The 22,160-nt window shown below is 37.7% G+C and overlaps 1 protein-coding gene across 1 annotated transcript in view; it reads left to right on the top strand.

Moving 5' to 3' along the window:
* Window positions 1-22,160, top strand: part of LOC134797591 (uncharacterized) — a 178,251-nt gene that overhangs the window by 82,545 nt on the left and 73,546 nt on the right. The window contains exons 2-3 of the mRNA XM_063769880.1: window positions 1,026-1,350; window positions 2,528-3,786. Of these exons, the coding sequence (XP_063625950.1) occupies window positions 1,026-1,350; window positions 2,528-3,786 (1,584 nt within the window). The remainder of the gene's footprint in view (window positions 1-1,025; window positions 1,351-2,527; window positions 3,787-22,160) is intronic.

Raw genomic sequence — 22,160 nt, 5'->3', positions numbered from 1 at the left:
TATCCTGGAGGAGGCTCGTTTTGGGCGCGGCGGGGAGGGCGGGGAGGGAGGGAGGTGCGCGTGCACATAACTCGGGACTGACGTCACGGCCCTCGGTAAAAAAACTCCATGAACCCGCTCAGCCAAGGCCTCCGAGCCTCCTGCATTTACATGTTATTATATTAATGCGTTTCGCCCGTCTCGTTATATTCTCCCAACCGACGCCATTGCATGTCTATTTCTCAAGAATCTAAAGATTCCAGCATATACAATTATACATATCTTATTAGAATTTTCGAGCGCTTATAGCGATTATAAATAAGAATGCCTGAACAATTTATAAGCTCCAGACGTATGAAATAATAAAACAGGTTTTAGTGGCAATAATGTAACGTCTTAATAGTAAATCCGTCGTCAGTTGTGCAACTTAATCATAACCCAGTTAGCGGGCGTGAGCCGCCAACAACCATGTTAACATTTTTAACGGTAACAAGGTACCTTCAAAGCATCTGTGGGCTACCTGTTGGTTTAATTTCCTTCTAAAAGCAAATGTATAGCTTGCGAGACTTATCGTTACTAACTTTTATGTACGTGTAGAATAGGAAGCTTAAAACGGTATTCGGTACGTACTCACTATACACAACCCACGGTAGGAAAATCTACACGAAATATTTTAGTAATAGTCTAGTGTGAGTATTTCGTGTCGTTATTCAGTTAAGTAGGTACCTACCTAATGTTGACTCTTGGGCTTGAGAGAGAACTATGGACAATCAATAGTAATGACTTAGCTATAAGATTCTCATACTTATGAACTTGTTATATGTTCCCATAAAAAAAGATTTTGACGACGACGTTTCTCTTTATTATTTACCTCCTCAGAGATTCTTTTCTCTCTCTCTCTTTATTAATTACCTACTCTATCTATAAGAGAGCTTGTACGTACGAGTGTATACTCGTACGTACAAGCTTTCTTAAAACTTAGTTCCTACAAAATAGATAGCACCGAACAAACTAAAAATTAACAAATCATTTTTCATTGTCCACAGACTATAGTATGGGGCAACGTCACAGTCGCCGAAGTTGTCTGCGAGCCATTACAAGAGGCAGGTGCGGTAGTGGCAGGCTTACCATCTGGGCCCCTCTCGGCCCCGGTAGCGGTCACGCTTGGTGGGCCTCTGCCTTCCCCAACCAGTTTACCCGCGCCACCAGCACCTCCAGCAGCTTTGCTGTTTCTAGGGGGATGCAAAGCGCCGGTGGATGCAAGAGCACCGGCAGCATCTCTGGAAGGGGAAGTGCTTGTGGTGGAGTATCAGCCGCCGCAGTGGGATGGCAAGGACCTGGACACGTTTATCGCCTGGGAAAAGATTTATGGTAAGTCTGTGTACATAACTGCATAAAACTCATAAGTAAGAATATTAGTAACAAAATTTAAGCACGATTAACGAGCACAAAAACTAATTACATAATATGATTAATGTGTTTACAATGGATGTTCGATCCAAAGGAACTAACGCTCGAATAATTCGCGATAAGATTTCTTCAGCGAAGCTAAGCTTTAGTACTCATACACAATTCGGCTGAGAGAACTTTTAACTTTCTTCAATTGATGCTACCTAAAGCTTGGTCAATAAGCTGCAAACGAAGCGTGTTCAGTATTCCGACGGCGTCTATTTGTAGAAAGCGGTTTGGCAATAAATGAGACGCGTACGCACGCTATTGTCCGTTAATCTTTCGCAGAAGTGCCTTGTATGCAAACCTATTGCAGCCGCCGTGACCATCATATCGATATCAGAAACTAGGTTTAACCCGCGGCTTTGTCCGCTACGTTGTACTTGCTGTCTGCTACAAACAAGTTGTTATGGCCGCCCCACACTTGGTATTCGAACAATGTGTGGAATCCGCGAACGGACGTTAGGGACTTAGAATGTGAATTCATCATAGTTTACTATGAATAACACGAAAAAGGCGTGGAAATCGAAAAAACCCTTCTCGAGTGACAAAATTACCTATGGATTCATTATTTATTCGATTCGGTTATTCGCGAAGGTATTAAGTGTGGTACATTCCATTTTTATCCTACTCATAATTTTAACATCTTAAACGAATAAAAAAATTGCTAAAGCACAACGAAAATCAATTTTAAACTCCATAATTAATAACTAATTGACCCATCAGAAACGTGAAGTTGTTTGATCATTGTGTTAACTAACAATGCTATTATGTAAACCGTTTATTTGATTAGCATTAAAACGTTTCCCAATCAACTCAGATCCATACGTGAGGAGTTCAAGGAGTTTAAAAGGTCTGGGTTATTTATTATCGACCTATTGATTAAGCGGAGATGTTCAATGTAAGGTGAATAAGTTACATGGCAATTATATTTGGCGTGGCGTTTGATCTGACCTTTGCAACGCCCACGAATCTTTCAGTGACTTGGTATTGGTAGATTAAAAGATTTGCTATGCATATTCGATTAGGTGTTCCGTTCGACTTTAACTAAGGTTACATTACATAATATGTGTGACACCCACTTTCTCTTTTATTTCAGCTGCGACCTTATTCTCGGCGGTGGAGCTTTATGGCAAGCCTCTGTTACGCGCTGCCGTCATCACGAAAGAGGAATACCATTTGTTGTTCTACTACCTGGAGTCCGTATCGGAGGCCAGCGAAGCTCTCACGGAGCGCATGAGGAAATACATTGACTCCGGCTTGCTTATCAACGAAGGCAAAAAACAGGACGACACTATTTCAGTGTCATCAAAGAAGACAGAGAAAGAACCGGAACAAAAGAGCATTCTAAAAGAATTGCTTCAAGAAGGAGTTTTGTCCCAAAGAGATATTGACGTTTCTTCGGAAATAACGACCTCAGATTTCCATGAACATTCAACTGAAAGTCGTAAATTTGATGATAACGAGTCTCTTGTTTCCTCAGCTAATAGTAGTCTTCGTAAAGTTATCGTTGATATTCCCATAGATTGCAACGAATCCGTGGCCGATAGTTCTATTATAGAAACCAGTGACAATGTGACCACGGTGACCATCAGAAGCGGCGGTCAATGCTGCGCTGATCATAGGATCTCCGCTGATGCTAGTGAAAATGTTTGGGCAAACGTGAGGTGGGATTTTCTCAATCCTACAGATTTTGGTTACGACCAAGTGAGAAGTGTGCAAAGAAGCCGATCAGATTCTGCCCTCACACCCTTAAGCAGACGACGAAATGAAGAGATCTATGAAAGATTACGAGACGTAGAAGGTGAATCTTGCGGAAGCATTACTCCTTACGAATCTATTGAGGATCTATATGACTGTATTAAGAACGCTCAGTATACGAGCGCGGCTGCCGAAGAGTCCTCGCCTTCGACCGCGAGTCAGTCTGAACCGCAATTTCCCGACTTCTTCGAAAAAACCAGCACAATCCGGCAGAGCTCTGCGAGCAGTGAAAAAAGCGGGGACTCTTCCGTATTTCCGTTTTCGAAATGCGGGTCGAGCGATTCCGCGGGCGCTATGACGTCTTGCGAGTCCACCAGTGGCATAAGTACTTTTGCTTCGAAAAGTATGCCCGAGTCGTTGAAGTGCAGAGAGCTGCCGCCACCGCCGGCGGAGGGCGATGCTACTGAGAGTGCGATCCTGCTGAAGCAGCTTTTCACTGGAGAACTGATGGATGCGTACAACGAGTTTCTGTCGGCGTATCCTCACGCCCGCGCCCTGTTGCGGAGGAAAGCGCGGCGCGACGAACACTTCACCGCCCTCGCAGACATCAGACGAGGCGCTGCAAAGTACACCATCGGCGACTATCTACAACTTCCGGTAAGTTACTTTTGCATACCTTTTAACATTTGTAGGCGTTGGCGTTTCTGAAAGTGTTCAATCACATGTCACGTACTTGCAAGTGCATGTGTTACGAAAGCAAGTGCCGTATTATTCTTTGCTCTTGACCTTAGCTCGGCTCGATAGATGTTCGTGGCGTGTAATGAACGTGTCAAATGTGGTGATTACGTGTAATCGACGGGAGAAAGAGAACAATGCGCCGGAGAGCGTCGGCCGAGCTGGATTGATTTAGATTGAGCGTCGGTTTAATCGCGCCGCGCGACAATGATCCGCTGCGCTGGAGTAACACCAAGAAAATGAATTTTCGACCGGCTTGAGACACTTCCTAATCAGGTTTATTGTTTTGTTGTACAGTGGAGTTCATAAATATGTATACATTTTTTTACTTTCATCCATTGCAATAAAATGGAAAAATGTATACATATATATGAACTCGACTGTACCATAAAGTCGAAATATTAGGTAGGTACATAAATGAAACGACATGGGTACAACAAGCGGTATGCACGTCTCACTTATCGCTGAGCAACTTCATAGCACGTGTAGCAGATGATGATTGACGTAGGTAGACAGACGGACAATTAGACAAATGAGTAAACTGATGTTTTTCGCTTTATTTATTTTTTTTTTGTAAATTTATTACCTTCTCAATGGTAAAGTGTTTCTAAGTACCTACCTGTTCAAACACACTGCAACTAAGAACAGTGCCTACCTTCGAGCAACACGGAAGGGAGGCGGCATTCGCACTATTTCCCCTCTGCCGAGGTACAAGATTAGCGCGTCAATCTAATCTAGCGCGGGTAATAAAACTAGTTGCACTTGGATTTTTCACTAGACCGAGTCCAGACGCGCGCGTGAACACTGCTGCACAAAAATGCCTGTTTGCTCGGTTTTTTGTTATAAAAAGAGGTCGGGGACATCAAATTTACAAAAAGAAAGTGTTACATTTCACATGTAATATTTTTTTTTACATATCATACGTTTAATTATATTCAAACATAATTATTATATTTTAGTCTCATGTAATTGTTGGATTTATCGATTTTGCTCGCTCAGTACAAATTGCGGATCGGTCGAGTGACAAATCCGACTTCTCATCTCTCAGAATACAATAACATACTTCAACGAAAATGTGTTAGTGTGCGTGTTGTGACACTTGTCACTCGTCCGTACACAAAAAGAGATCGAGGTTTGCAAGATTTTGTCTTTGACGTGTGTCATTTTCTATGTATTTGTGTCGTCATTACAGATTGGATTTTGTATGTAAGTGTGTGAGAAGTGCGACTGTGTGCACCTTTCCCCCCGCGAAAAATGGCAGAAAGATTTGTACGGTGAGATATCGCTTGGGCCCCTCCCTTCCGATGTGTCGGAAGCCGGTGTTGCTCGAAGGTGCCTACTTATTAAGTTGACTATTAGGTAAGTATATTAGTTGAGTGTGCTCAGAGCATAAAAAGGTCAACCACGGCGTTGCATGAACAAGAGATTTCCTTTGGCAGGATTGGTCCTTAGGACCCAAGGATGGATTTAAGAAGTGGAGCCACCCAGATTTTTGATGCAGGTGGGGGGTGGGGTGGTTTTAAGCGACGGCGACGTCTGATGTTAATAATTGTTTAAGTTTAGGTTCTATGTCAAGTTTAGTATCATTTTCAAGTAAATCAAAGATGTAGACATAGATTTCATCTAAATCGGTTCAGCCGTTATTGATTCCCCATACAATCTTACACCTTCCTTTTCACTTTTAAGAGATTTTTTTAATAAAAACTATCCTATGTTCTTCCCCGGGACTCAAAATATCTCTATACCAAATTTTATCTAAATCGGTTCAGCGGTTATTGAATCCCCATACAAATTTCCACCTCCCTTTTCACACCCTTAAAGGATGATTTTTGAGATTTAAAGTAGGCTATGTCATTCCCTGAAACTCGAACTATCTCTGTACCAAATTTTAACTAAATTGGTTTAGCGGTTTAGGGTGAATTTCAACAGGTCTAAAATTTACCCAATTTTGGTGGGATTTTGTATTTTTGTAGTTTATGTCTAAATTATGTATCGATAATACGTAACTAGTCACAATCGATATTGTGTAGTAATGGCCTTTCATTATACATAAGGTGTATTCGGGTATTACCGAATCTCGGATAATTCCGAAATTCAGATGAAAATCACCCTTAATTCCATCATAATAAAAGTCTCTTTCGGAATTATCCGACAGTTTTCGACATTCGGAATTACCCGAGTAAACCTTAGTAGTTTTAGAGATATTATGATTTTAATAATTTGGTTGCCACAAAAATTAGATTTACTGGCCACCATCCCTATTATAGTCTGTATCTTTAGGTATTTCAATAACAGTAAACGAAATCTACCCTCAAATGGCTCCTTAAGCCAGTTGAGGGTAGATGAAAACATTACACGATCAATTAATGTAGGTTAAAGTCAGTGCAATTACAAAAAGTGAAATTTTGTTTTATTGTAAAGTATTTATTTTTTACTGGTAATCAATGCACTTAGTCATTAATGCTGTGAATACAAAATATAAATATATGACAGCAAATACAAAATTACTTAGTTATGGCTCATAAGTATCAATTTTGGTGGCATTAAGCAATTTTGGTGGTTTTCAAATTACCACCAAAACCACCAAAATTGATGCACCAAAATTAGAACCATTGCATAAAAGTATATTTAAAAGTAAACCGTATCACTCACTTCAGTTTCAAGTTTATATTTTAAAAAAGAAACTATAAACATGCTTTAAATACAGTTCACACAAAAACAACTACTTTTCGGTCATTAGTTAGATACACCACCAAAATTGCATTAAAAAGTATTTTAATACACCAAAATTAGATACTTACGCGTTTGCTGGACAGATCTAGCGTCATACGACTCGTGCATCATCGCTCAGTGCCGAAGCAGACCTGAATTAACAGGTTACTACTCCACGTTTGTTAGCCTTGTTGTGTTTCGTTCGACCATAAAATTCATTTTCAATATTTACCACCAAAATTTACTATTTTACCAGGACAACTATTAATGCTTGTAATTTGTAAAACAACTAATAATTTGTAGAAGGTTTTCAGAAAAAAAAAATACCATTGAGAAACAATTAGTCCACACTGTCAGTATCAGCTCCGCCGCAAAAAAAAAATTCGTTGAGATAATCACCCTTTAGGGGTCATCCATTAATTACGTCACACGAATTTCTAGGTTTTTTGACCCCTCCCCCCCCTTGTCACATTTGGTCACATTTGGCAAACCCCTCCCCCCTAGTGTGACGTCACATTTTTTCTACGAAATCGTCAAATCGAATTAAGTAAGTACCTAAGTATTATTAATATTTTATCAAAATATTTTTGACGATATAAATATTAGTAATTTTATAACCCAAAACTGCTTAGGAAAGAAAATTAAAAGAATAAAAACGATTATCGTTTTAAAAACTTGTTATTTAAATGTACAGCGAATAAAATAATTAAAAAAAAAATTTCGGTTACTGATGAAGTTAAAGTGACGTCACAAAGTTTGTGCCTCCCCCCTCCCCCATGTCACAATATGTCACATTTTCTTGACCCCCTCCCTCCCCCTAAACGTGTGACGTAATTAATGGATGACCCCTTAAACGTGAAGAGGAATTAAAAAAAAAGTATTTATTTCATACTTTATGTGTTTTTACTTCGGAATGGTGTCATTATGATGTCAGAAATGAATTCGGCCTCTCCGATTTATACGAAAACGATACCAAACTTGGCATAGTAGCTTAAATGATATAGATATCAAGATCAAGTTGAGAGCCCCCCCCCCAAAATTTACATCAAAAATCTCGGTGGCTCCACTTCTTAAATCCATCCTTGGGTCCTAAGGACCAATCCTGCCAAAGGAAATCTCTTGTTCACGCAACGCCGTATTTTAGGCCCAGCACCATCCGCTATATTGGTTAATGAAGGTAATTCCGCTATCCTGCAAACAAAGGTACCTAAGTGTATCGAGTATATTGTGTAGACTAACTTTTTTGTATGCGACGAATGTGTTTAATTCCATAATAGTATTTTATGGAATATGTAAATTTACATTAAAATTGAATGCGTCAGTGTATAGTTTACAATACGTCAGGTAATTTTTAAGCCGGATCTACTTACTATGTAGTCAAAACTGACTAGAAACGTCCGGTACGGGGTTGTGATCGTACGCAGCCGTGATCCAGCGCGGCAAGACTCGCGCTCGCGCATTCAATGCTAATCGGCCGGAAGAGTGCGATGGCGCTTTGTCTCCCTGAACACCGCGGCTGTTTTAGCTTACACCACAAATGTACTCGACGTTTAACCCATTCATGGCTAACCCACCCTGGGGTGGTGACACCCAACACCCAATTACTAAAGTACGCGGAATATTTTCAACCCTTTGACCTTCCTACTCTGCGAGTCAATTCTGTATGTGCGTTTTAGTATAATACTTAAGCTGATCGGGGGTCGAGCTGTCATTCCAATATATTTTTGAGATTGTTGTTTGTCTATAAATATACATCGATTGTCGTCTTTGCTAGGTAGCTGAGTAAACTGAGCATCAATATCTAAGTTTTTTTTTTTTATATTCGATTTAATGATATACCATACACAAGAATGCTTTAAGAGGTTGTAAGACTCTTGTTCGTCTCTTTGTTCTCAATGTACGAACAGAGCATTCGTGATTCCGATTCTATCAACAGGATTCCACATTCAATGATACCTAAGTTATAAAACGCTATGCTTAGGGTTGTCATGTGTTTAATAATAAAGTTACATTGCGATGCTAACTTCAACTTCGCGTCTTATGCTAGCTTAAAATCTAGGGCCTTGCCTCTAGTATAGCGGCAGGCTATATATCGCATGGCACGCATGCAGTTGACCCACGCGAGTTTACCGCATGAGTTGGCCGCATATTTGGAGACATTTTTTGGAAGTTTAGTTCATTAAATTATTTAGAAATATAAAATCTACGCAATAAAAATGCGATAAAACATATTTATTCAATTCTTTTCTTTTTTAATTAAGCCCAACCAAAACCAACAACCAACCAAAAGAGACTTGAAGGAACTGTCAAAGGGACCATCATTCGATGCCAGCCAAATATCGTCATTTTGGTTAAAAACATAGACGTAAGCGTTTGACAACCCTGAGTTGGCGGGTTTGATGGCGCGATTTGCCCCTCGCAGCGCTAAACCGATCTGATAGTGCGCCGCTAATGCTCTGTCGCCTTTGCACTCCATAGCCCGTGTTCATAGTGAGAAGCATCCTTTAATATTGTAACTCAACGTTTCCTTTGCACTTCATAGCCCGTGTTCAACTGTTCATAGTGAGAAGCATCCTTTAATATTGTAACTCAACGTTTCCTTTGCACTTCATAGCCCGTGTTCATAGTGAGAAGCATCCTTTAATATTGTAACTCAACGTTTCCTTTGCACTTCATAGCCCGTGTTCATAGTGAGAAGCATCCTTTAATATTGTAACTCAACGTTTCCTTTGCACTTCATAGCCCGTGTTCAACTGTTCATAGTGAGAAGCATCCTTTAATATTGTAACTCTACGTTTCCTTTGCACTTCATAGCCCGTGTTCATAGTGAGAAGCATCCTTTAATATTGTAACTCAACGTTTCCTTTGCACTTCATAGCCCGTGTTCATAGTGAGAAGCATCCTTTAATATTGTAACTCGACGTTTCCTTGGTTTTTTAGAATAGCGGAATTACCTTCATTAACCAATATAGCGGATGGTGCTGGGCCTAAAATACGGCGTTGCGTGAACAAGAGATTTCCTTTGGCAGGATTGGTCCTTAGGACCCAAGGATGGATTTAAGAAGTGGAGCCACCGAGATTTTTGATGTAAATTTTGGGGGGGGGGGGGGGGGGGGGGCTCTCCACTTGATCTTGATATCTATATCATTTAAGCTACTATGCCAAGTTTGGTATCGTTTTCGTATAAATCGGGGAGGCCAAATTCATTTCTGACATCATAATGACACCATTCCGAAGTAAAAACACATAAAATATGAAATAAATACTTTTTTTAAATTCCTCTTCACGCTTAAAGGGTGATTATCTCAACGAATTTTTTTTTTGCGGCGGAGTTGATACTGACAGTGTGGACTAATTGTTTCTCAATGGTATTTTTTTTTCTGAAAACCTTCTACAAATTATTATCTTAAGCCAAATCGCAAAATGTTATAAAAGTTATTGTTATTTATTAAAAAAAATGTTTTCGCCGCAATTATAATTTTGGTGTAGTGTCCCGAATCCGTTTTTCTTGAATGATTTCTATAGTAGAACCATAACATCCATTGATTTAACTAAAACTTGACAAACTTTGACTCGTTATTTATTAGACGTAAGCGTTTGACAACCCTGAGTTGGCGGGTTTGATGGCGCGATTTGCCCCTCGCAGCGCTAAACCGATCTGATAGTGCGCCGCTAATGCTCTGTCGCCTTTGCACTCCATAGCCCGTGTTCATAGTGAGAAGCATCCTTTAATATTGTAACTCAACGTTTCCTTTGCACTTCATAGCCCGTGTTCAACTGTTCATAGTGAGAAGCATCCTTTAATATTGTAACTCAACGTTTCCTTTGCACTTCATAGCCCGTGTTCATAGTGAGAAGCATCCTTTAATATTGTAACTCAACGTTTCCTTTGCACTTCATAGCCCGTGTTCAACTGTTCATAGTGAGAAGCATCCTTTAATATTGTAACTCTACGTTTCCTTTGCACTTCATAGCCCGTGTTCATAGTGAGAAGCATCCTTTAATATTGTAACTCAACGTTTCCTTTGCACTTCATAGCCCGTGTTCATAGTGAGAAGCATCCTTTAATATTGTAACTCGACGTTTCCTTGGTTTTTTAGAAAAACCAAGGAAACGTCGAGTTACAATATTAAAGGATGCTTCTCCTGCGGTGTACAAAATGCGTAGTGCCTACAGCAGTTACAATAACATAACTTTACTAACATTTTGCTTTAACTTTTTAAGCATGCCTATCTTCTAGGCTGTTACGACGTACTACGTCACGGAGCGTCATTCAGATTTTTAAATCTGTTAGGTTTTGTTATGGATAATGTATGATAGCTGCAAATTACAAGTAGATAACAAGAAATTAGGCAAATAGGTGCCTACTATCTGAAAAGGCCTCCTGGTCACGTAAAACATTTTGCATTGATTTCTTTTTGTCTCTTGGTGCAGGTGTTAAAGGGTTTTAGTCAGAGCCTTTGCTATCTCAGTATTTGCCTTGTTGTTAACTCTTCTCTACACGATAAGGTGATGTTTCGTTAGGGCCGTCTCCACGTTAGTAGACCAAAATGTATGAAGATACGAAAACACATTGACCTACAAATACAGTAATAACTACTCTACTAAGATGGATAACTAATGCACTCTTGTAAGTACATAAGTTTTGGTACTATGTACATATTTGTTTATAGCATTATTTTGAACAATATAAAATATACAGTATACATTCCATAGTAAAGAAGAAGAGAGTCTTTTGGAATTTGAATACAAAATGACACATTTTCATTAGTTTGAGTGTAGTAAATACCCGTTAAATTATATATGTATGTATTATACAAAGTTTCGTTTCAAAATAACTGTAAAGGTCACAATTTGTCTTGGATACTCATGAGCACACCTTTGCCACGCACAGCGAATGCTCGGGCATATACAAATCGAGCCACTTTACGCAAACCAATATGCATATTGAAACGTGTGATAAATGTCGCACTGAACATTTTAAATTGCCACTAAATGCCTACACAATATCTTATACTTAGCGATACCATTTGTAAAGAGTCTGTTGCGGAAGTATTTTTTTTGTAGACATGATTTTGATAGGCCAGTATATTAACATTTACGAGTCCCTTTGTAGCTGTCTGTCAATCATAATTTGACGGATTATATTAAACTTGAAACGACGTAAGTGAATGGATATGATGTAATTTTTGGTTTTTTAGTATTAAAACTTATGAAACACCATTAAAACTGGTAGGTACAATAATAGCCATAAAAACTTAGATGCGAAGGTAGGTAAAAAACTAAATTGATGTATTCTTCTGTGAGTTTAGTAAGAATAAAACCCATCTTTATATTATTTTCTGTCAGAACGATAATTTAAAAAAAGGTCATTATTCTTTATTATCTTTAATAGTACGAGTAGGTACATTTGCAGGCAAATGTAGAGTTAGACCAAGAAAAGTCTGCAACAATTTTGATAAATTAGATACAACACAAACAAGTAATTTAGCCAGCTTTATAATTTGCGTTTCATGGTGTCCGTTGCTTCTTGGATTCTATCAGTTCAGGTTCTCAAATCCGACTTAATAAAAGCTCATTGCAGCGTAAACATGATTATTCAACATTTCCAACAGAGGTCATAGTGCCGGTCCGTATACTATCACTACGTGTATGCATCATGTCAGTGTCGCAACGTTTCCATTACAACTCTACAAGTTCTATAAATTGTGCAATCGTTTCGGAGATTCCACTCGTTTGAGTTTTCCACCGACTGGCAACATTAATAACAGAACCAGAAGTAACTGTTACCTCGTGTCTTAATCGTAAAAGTTAAACGCCCGCCGATTATTTTTAGAGCTTTATCCAAAATAGAATTGAGTAGCCAACTTTGACTGTGTAAATAGGTACATACAATATTTTATGGTTGCGATATAATAAGAATTTATTGGGTTTAAATTGATAAAAAGGTTTACGTAATGTAGACACTTGCACTTAAAAGATAAGCGTTATCGGTTTAAATCGGTTCTGTTATCTGTATCTATAACTGGGTTTTGATGTAACTTCCGAATTCGGTCAGCACTCCAACATTGATATTACTTAATATTTTGACAAGGAATGTTCTGATAAAGTTTTCTTGGTTGGGTCAATATACCGTAATTTTTAACAAGCGATCGATTATGATGTAATGTCTACGTTGCGGTTAACTATCCTTATCGTGGTAACGTTTTTGTTTGTTTTAAGCGTAAAACATTACATCTGGCAAATAAGACGTCGCGGCAAAAGTGAAACCGCCTTTACATAAACAGCAAGAAGTTGCTCTATTTGTACAACATAAAAAATTCCAAAAAGCAAAATAATCCGAACGTGGCGGCACATCTCGGTAAGTGTGAATAGTTATCATTGCGCGTGCGCGCGGACGGAATGCTAAACGCCGTGGCTAGATGCCGCCTGAAGAGACATTCCTCATTGTCTATGTGCGACTCCGCGGCTATTAGTAAGGATAAGTGAGGTTTACACGGTCGAAATGCCAGGCTGTTCACGGCATTGTTGAACTATTTATAGTTAGGGCTTGGTTAAAATGACTAGGGGGAGTTTTAAGAGTTAATAATGCCCTGGTTACGATCTATCTACGGTGACACTAATACGGACCAGCTTAATACCATAATATATATTTTCATACTATTCTCATATTAAAACTTAACATTAACAATCAAAATATTCTAACGATTCCAAAGAAATTAACTACCTACCTACCAACTTCTTCATCTATGTGAGTATTTGATTTTACTATGTACGAGTATATCTATAAGGATACTACAACGAAATTTTATTAAGTATACATATATCATAATTTCGATATTTAGGAATGGGAATAGCTTCGGGCAGAAGACGGGCGACTTCGTTTGCATGTAAGTAATAATGATGACTATGATTGTCAAAAACTACCCTTTACCCTTCCACGAGCCTTAAACTATCTCCATCCATTCCAAATTTCATCTAAATCGGTTCAGTGGTTTAAGTGTGAAAAAGAAATAGACATACAGAGTTACTTACGCAGTTACAATATAGGATAAGGGATATTTGTCGTGTAGCAATGACATAACGATATAACGATAACGATTACATATATGTGTGTATTAGGTACACACACATATATATAATACTGTCTATTATAAATTTTATATGTGTGCAATTTTACATGTTAATTGTACAAATAAGGTCACTGTGGGTAAGTCCGTCTACAAGGCAAGTCCGTCAACACGTTATAACTTTTGAATTTGAAGGCGTATGCGACTTTGGAGTCCAGTCGATTAACCAGTTTTTCGCGCTAGTTCCGTCTCTGTAAAACAGATGGCACTGTGACAACCAACTTCAGAGCAATCCGCCTCAATAAGTCATTTCGTGTTTTGAACTCGAAGTCATAGTGCGACAGCCGTTCGAAAAAAATTTGTTAAAAATAGTTTTTGAAAAGATTGTGCATCAGAAAGTAACTACGTAGGTAGCATAAGAACCAGCTGTCTTTATTCTATTTTTAAAATATCAGAAATTAGCTTAGTTTTGTAATTATACGTTCCACAATTTATCATATTAAAATTTGACTAAGTTGGAAAGTCCGTCTATTATGTTCAAGGCAAGTCCGTCATATGCCGGAGTTTCGTTAAATCAGAGATTACCAACTGTTTTTGCGATTTTAATATTATAACAATTTGATAAGGTATCAAAAAATCCTCCAGACTTTGCGCATGATGTTACTTTATGAAATTTTGATCTCAGTATATTAAAAGAAACGATTAAAATTCATTTTAAAATTACTATTGATCTTTTATTTCGGAAATCAAAAAAATAATTATGTTTAATTATTTGCAAAAAAGGTTTACCACCCCATTTTGGTAGTATATCGGACTTGCCTTTGTTTTAGGAAAATGGTGTTTATTTCGAATCTGAACCGTATATTACCAAGTTTAAAATACACTTTTCATTGTCTTGATCCGTTCTTTTTAGGAATTTGACTACGAACATATACGCACCCATATATTGGCTAATATCATAACTAGACGGACTTCCCTTAAACTGCACGGGAAGTCCGTCTACTCGCCGAATTTTAAAAAATGCCATTGTTTTTGCTTAATTTGTGCTTGAAATGATCTGTCACTAAGGCTAAACTATTAATTATTAAATTCTTCATCGTATGCGATCACAAGCAGTAACATAGGTGAATAATTAACGCAACTAGATCACTCCAAAGTCAAAAAAAAAAAAAGTATGCCGGACTTCGCCACATTGACCTTACTGTCTATTACACATTTCACAGTGTATTAGTCCGCTGTAAATTGTAATGCTGTGTAAATTTTATGAATCAATAAAAAAATAAAATGAAAGTATTGGGTCGGGCAAATTACCTCTAGGTTTGCCTTGGACACTCACCTCACTGAGGACATCGCATCTGAATGAATACTACGCGATGCTATTCTGGGCACCTATAAATAGGGGTTATATGGTTGTTATTCCGCAAGCTTATACGAGAGCATCATTGTACAAACAGCAACACTCCTAAGTGTACATCGGTGGACCTTTTTACAAAAGGGCATAAGGTCCACCGATGTACAGTTAACAGAGTGGGCGATGGTACCTACTCGTAAGTTTAGGTGCACACTGATACATTTACACTACTGACGTACATACAAGTCGATAGTTCGAGGCAGGCTGAAGACCAGCTCTGAGATCACGCCCCAGAGATCCGTAGCACATACATAACTGAGACTGTCCTACACTTTCGTTTTTATTTCTGGTAATTATTAAGATGATATAAGTAAGTATATAAATTATAACGAAAGTGGACGACTATGCGCAAACCGCTTTTCCATACACATATAGTCCCCTTTTCCTCTCTGGATATAAATATTAATAGAAAAGATTTTTACACAATTACATGCATAATATACCACAGCTGACCCTTCGTTTGTTTTTTTTTAGAATCAAGATTTTTATGGTATTTGTTTGTCACTTCTAAATTTTATAATAATCCAAAAATCGTAAAAAGTGGAACGAAGGGGCATATACTCGTAGTGGTTAATATGCATCAAATTGTTTAAAAATATTTTGCCTAGGTAATGTCAATATCCAGAGAAGAAAATGGGGCATTTTTTGTGGAGAGGCGGTCGTCCACATATTTTCTAAAATACAATACCTATGATCATTTTAGTTTAATCGGCAATATTTATTTTATGTTTAAATTTACTTCTGTACAGTTTTTACAATCACAAGTTAATACTTGTACTGGTATTGCTTGAGGCAATGCTCTCGGTAACACTAGGAACTCAGGCCTAGGTATCGTTTAATCGCGTTTAACTCGTTTTGACGGCTGTTCTGCACCATAAAGTTAATAAAATGATATCGCAATGAAAGACGACAATGATGTTGATATCTGCATTTAAGTTTACTTTATATTATCAAAATGGAATGAACATGATTATCGTCGGAGTCTATTCATGTGGATGGATCCATTAGATCTTATTTTATGATGTCGATTCTTGTATTAAAGTAGTTCTTTTTCAAACATCAATATTTACAGTCTGGTAAGATTCATTATAGTCGTTAAGGATCTGTAATTAATCAAGTAGTCAGTACCTACTTAGCTGGCCCTCCACCGATAAGGACAATCGTAATTGCAAAAAAATGCAACCGAGAAAATGTTGTGAAAGGAGAGCCTGTAGGTAACGTGTAATTGGTCATTTAAAGTCTAAGCCTAGCGTTTCTTTTTGTTCTTTCTGGCACTTTACACGTAATTGTAGACGTAGTAAAACGAACAACGTAAGTTCCCAGAAAAGTTTCATTAGAACCGATGACGAATAGTGCAGAACTGATATAACTACCAGTGCTCTGATCTGAGTGCTATCACCACATCCGACCGGACGTTCCTGGCATTGTCCAATGAGAAACAGATAGTAAATTACGGTAAAGTATAGCCTCGTAGTATTCGAAACAAGCCAATTTATTCCTTAGATGTATGTGTATTTAATGAGGTTATATATAGCAAGTGGTCATGATTTACAAAGTACGTCCTTTATGTTAAAATCAGAAGCAAAAATATCATTATTTCATTTATAGATTACCTCCTATCTATGGGCCATTGTTGTCTTTTAATAAATAAATTAAATTAATTAAATTAATTAATTAACTCACGATGATTAGTTGTTTTTCTTCAATGACCAACGGGTGTATTTTCGAATGGTCTAAACTCCCACAAAAGTGTATTGATAATAAATAATACAGTAAAATAAACACCGTGTAAACGCACTGGCTAACAATCTAATAAAGTATTACGAGTGTCATTATAAACTTTAGAAACGTGAAGTTACGAGCTGGTGTCCACTGGAGAGATACGAAGTTACGGGTATAAATAGTAAATGATGAAACAGAAGCGTACCGCCGCGTGCTCGCTTCAAAATCCTCTAATACAATGCATTTATCACACAGTTTTATTGGACCGCGCTCATAGCGCCGCGCCGCAGTCACTAAACTCATTTGTGTTTTGATATAAATTTTCATGTTATTTCAAAAGCATTTGACAGCGACTATATAAAATAACCCCGCTCTATAAGTACTGGGTTTTATAAGAAGAGATCTGTAGTAATATATGTAATTACACAAACATGTCTACCGCAATATAATTTCATTAATTTTACCTTAAATTCCGACGTTTCAGCTGAGTTGCACCAGCTGTGGTCACGGAAAGATTGACGTCCCAGCAAATGTCAACGGAGATATGAATAAAACATCACTAAACTACCCGAAATTAGTTTATAAAAATGTTCGGGGTAGACAAAGAAATTGCAGCTACCCGTTAAAGTTTTAATACGTGTATAAGTAATGTAATACTTACTTTATCGTAATACCTATTTATTGATTTATTTCAACTTAGTTGTACAAAATACAACATTGTACATATTTCATATTAATTTGTTAAAAATACCGACTTATAGTTATTGTATACTCTCAGACTTACCTACTACAGATCTAACACTTTTAACTCTCGCGTTTTATACACATATGTGTATAAAACGCGAGAGTTAAAAGTGTTAGATCTGTAGTAGGTAAGTCTGAGAGTATACAATAACTATAAGTCGGTATTTTTAACAAATTAATATGAAATATGTACAATGTTGTATTTTGTACAACTAAGTTGAAATAAATCAATAAATAGGTATTACGATAAAGTAAGTATTACATTACTTATACTCATACAGTCCGATGTTATGGCGGCATCTTAGCTCTAATTAGGAACCTAAGAATGTAAAGCCGCGATACCGTCTACTCATTAAGTTTAATTAATCGATCTTAACTTTGTATCTTTCTTACCTAACATCATTTACCGGAGAATTTCCATATTTATCTCCATCAGGTTTTTGATGTAGGGCATCAAATGTTTTTATTCGCATTCCCGAGCTGTTATTCTCAACACTTTCTTACTGCAGGTAAGCGTACGGTGGAGGCGAACCAGTGTAAATTTGGAACTCTATTGCGTATATTTGTGACGGATCGCTAGGTCAGACTTACGCTGGTTGTTTTGAATCGAGGTCTAAGTGTGTGTTGGTAATTGATAATACAGGGCCTGGTGAGATGTGCGTGCGTGTGCGTCGCGTTTCCTTTTGCGGATAGATTTGCGATGTGATATGCCAAACCTAACTAAAAATAAACGAAACTTAACCGGCCTGATAGGGCTCAAGCATGCTGACTATTTCATTACCCGTATTAGCTTATCGTGTGCTGCCTTACGTAATAATTGAGCTAAAAATTAGTAACATATTAACACAAAATATTCCTTACATGTAATTACCTACTAGTACTTACATTTTATTAAATTCAATTGAAAAATAAAGATATCTAAATCGGTGGAAAGTTCATCTAATAGTGTCTGTGTCTAAATAAAAAAAAAATTCAAGTTTGGTTAATTTTATTCCCCTTGCATGATAGTTCATAATTATTAGATATCAATCCGACAAGAAGTTATGAACCGCATTAAATTTTATTAGATTGCTTTTGGTGAACTCGCGCTATATTACGCTTTTCGTCACGGGCATTATGAAATCTCACATCTTAATTGTTATACGCCTGAATAAAAATTATCGAGGCATATATATTTTCTTGTAACAGTTTTAGCAATAAATTAACGTTATTCACTATTAAGATCGTTAATGTTAAAAAATCGGGCAAGTGCGAGTCGGACACGCGCACGAAGGGTTCCGTACCATATAAAAAAAAAACAAAAAAAAAAGCAAAAAAAAAACGGTCACCCATCCAAGTACTGACCACTCCCGACGTTGCTTAACTTTGGTCAAAAATCACGTTTGTTGTATGGGAGCCCCATTTAAATCTTTATTTTATTCTGTTTTTAGTATTTGTTGTTATAGCGGCAACAGAAATACATCATCTGTGAAAATTTCAACTGTCTAGCTATCACGGTTCGTGAGATACAGCCTGGTGACAGACGGACGGACGGACGGACGGACGGACGGACGGACGGACGGACAGCGAAGTCTTAGTAATAGGGTCCCGTTTTACCCTTTGGGTACGGAACCCTAAAAATGAGATTAAAAAAATATAAACATCTATTCTTGTTTTGTTATTTATTCGGTTTGCTAAAATATTTGATGACGCACTACTACAAGCGTTTTTTTGTCCTGCTTTACCGACTTACCACAATAAGCACGTTGAAATTTGTAGTTTAGGTGTAGTTATAACACAGGATTCTATAGAGTCCAAAAGGCACGTTAAGTTAATGCATAATGTTTTATAGTCCCATGAAATTCACATAAACTTGATAGAAAGGAATCGACTGAGAATAGATTTATTTTATGAGCTTCGGAATGGCTATGTAAAAGTACGCAAGCTGGCTCGCCCAATTCGACTTGTGTTTAGAACGTGCTGTATCCATAAACACGAAACATGGATTAAGTTAGTATATTACCTTATAGTTTCTAGAATATATGTACATGTAACAAAATACACAATTCCGTTTCGTTACTAAATATACGTTCATTAAATTAAGAAAACAAAATTCGAAAGTCATATATATATAAAATATGTATTATTTTAGTATGAAAGCGATTTTATAATGTCAATTAAGGAGATAACTCGGGGTTATCAAAGGGCGCGTTATTAGAAACGTCGCTTACGTTTAAATTGTTGTTAAGCCGGTTGCGGGGCCCTAATGGCGAACTTCGAAACGCCTAACGGTCCAGCAACACTTGTTGATAAACTTTTCATCGAGGAGGCAATAAACGCCTTTACGAGCGCCCCCTTTAACGGCCGACGACGGGTTGTGGTCGGCATTAAATAGCTGGCGGGTTGGAAATGCGACATCTGAAATGTCCCTGGCCTAGGCACGAGTGTGAGGGCTCTGACAACTATTGCTGTAATCTTTAGTATAGTCAGCCAAGAAAGTGGTTTACCACTTTTCGACTCTATCATCTGATTGATAGAGTCGAAAAGTGGTAAACCACTTTCTTGGCTGACCGTACCTACTTCCTTAACACTCTTAGATTATAGAGATTACTTTTAAGCCGACGTTATTTGTTATCACTATAGGAACACATTTTGAAACTAACGTACTATGTTAGTTTCAAAATGTAAAATAGTAAACTTAAGAAAAACATAAACAGCTGAGTGTCGTTATTTTGGATAACATACATACCTAATAAATACATACACTACGTAATACCAAAATAATTTCAGGATGAGCAACTGTAACAAATCATTTGTTTATGTTTGATTATTAATTTTTTTATTCATCATTCGTCTTTAAGGCTAGGTTTTTATAATATGAATATAAAAGTAAAATATAAAAACACTTACAAAACAATAAAAAATACATATAAACACATTATAAAAAACCTAACCTAGGGTGCCGCCAGCAGCGGGGCAAGGCCCAAGCTACCGGTGGCCAGGACTGCAGAGAGAGGAACCGGCGCCGTGTCCAAGATGTGATTGTTAATATTATTATGATAAAAAAACTAGTTCTAATCCTAACGTCAATTGGATTTGGAAGCCTACCTACATTCAGCAAATAAGATAAGAATAGTAGGTTGATGATGTTTTGCTATGATAAAGTATGATGATTAGTAGGTACCAATATGTAACTTAACTATCTCTCAATATTTACGTGCGATTACAAAAATATCCATACCTAATAAAAATTATAGACTCAGAAGATCCGCATTAACTGGTTTCTTCGTTTCCTTATCACCCAGAACGGGACCATTTCGGATGTGTGCCATGCTAATGCAGCAGCTTTTACTTCAGCACCGGAGTCCTAGAAGTGCGACTCGTCAAGCGTGGTATTAGCAATTAGTGTGATCGCCAATATAGCTGGCACCAGTGCGTGTGCTGCGCTGCCCCTCCCAGTTCTGCTTTCTACACGCGCGATTTCACTGGCACCGGCGCCGAGCTGCTTTTTGTATATACCACACGCGATTTTTCACAAATACCTGCCTCTGCTAGGCACCTGTTACGTAGCTGACAAATCCGTATGAGTCTTACGAAAGACTTGCGATATTATTGCGGAATATACATAGACGTAGTAGACAATAGTAGTGCCCGGTAGTCTTATTGTAAGATAAGATTATAAATGGTGGTGCGGGGCTGACAATAGAATTCTTTGCGCCCTGCACGCGCCAGCTTTATCAGGCTCTTGCTCAGGCTTTCTTTACTGGCGCCCGCCGGTGACTCACTACTGACTAACGTATTGCGTATTCATGCTTGTCTCTCAAAATTCAGGGCTATCAAAATTATTTTTGAATGTTCTATCTAACATGTACAATTTTTGTCGCGAATTTCGACACTGTGAAATATTTATTACAATGCTCGAGTGAGGCGAGGCGAAACATATTCCCATAGAAGCGTGAATGCTAGCTCGAAGGTCTCGGAGTTGATTGTGGAAGCAATCAGTCACCTCATGAGGACGTCGTCAAATCGCGCCGTTCTATCAACCAAAGGCGAGGAAGCAATAACAATGTATGCGCGTCGTACAATGTTACTCCCTTTCTCTTTTGTATGACGATGGTAGTGGAGGGAGGAGACTTGATGAACGCGATGCATTTATAATACCCGGATCGTAGTAACATAGAACTTGAAATTTATTCAATCTTGTTTATCTTCTGATTAGCATAAGCTATCTCGTGCTCAAGTTCGTCGCATTCAAATCGGCCAAAGGTTTCCCTTCTATCGATAGCCATCGAAATCAACAACCGTCATTTGTCAGAAAGCTCTAAATCGGTTATATATGCATGCGTTTTATTTGTAAAATCGTTTTTAACGCTTCTGACATAAATTGATGGTTGTTTATATATGCTTTTTGTGTACTTTGAATTCATCAGTGGAATAGATTTGAGAAGAATGTCGATTGTGTATTTTTTACAATCTAACGCTGTTTGAGTGAAGTTTCATGTCGACGGATAGACATGCGTCGAGAATGTAGACACATTCTTTGACAAAACCGGGTTTTTTAATCTTCCTCTTTTTTAACCTATTTACTTCAAAATTTTAGATAAGGACATATGTATATTGTATAGGTAAATACAACGTTTCATGTTTATGTCGGTATT

This window comes from Cydia splendana, chromosome 15 (assembly GCF_910591565.1).
Source record: "Cydia splendana chromosome 15, ilCydSple1.2, whole genome shotgun sequence".
Classification (NCBI taxonomy): domain Eukaryota; kingdom Metazoa; phylum Arthropoda; class Insecta; order Lepidoptera; family Tortricidae; genus Cydia; species Cydia splendana.
This window is presented reverse-complemented; position numbering and strand designations above follow the sequence as displayed.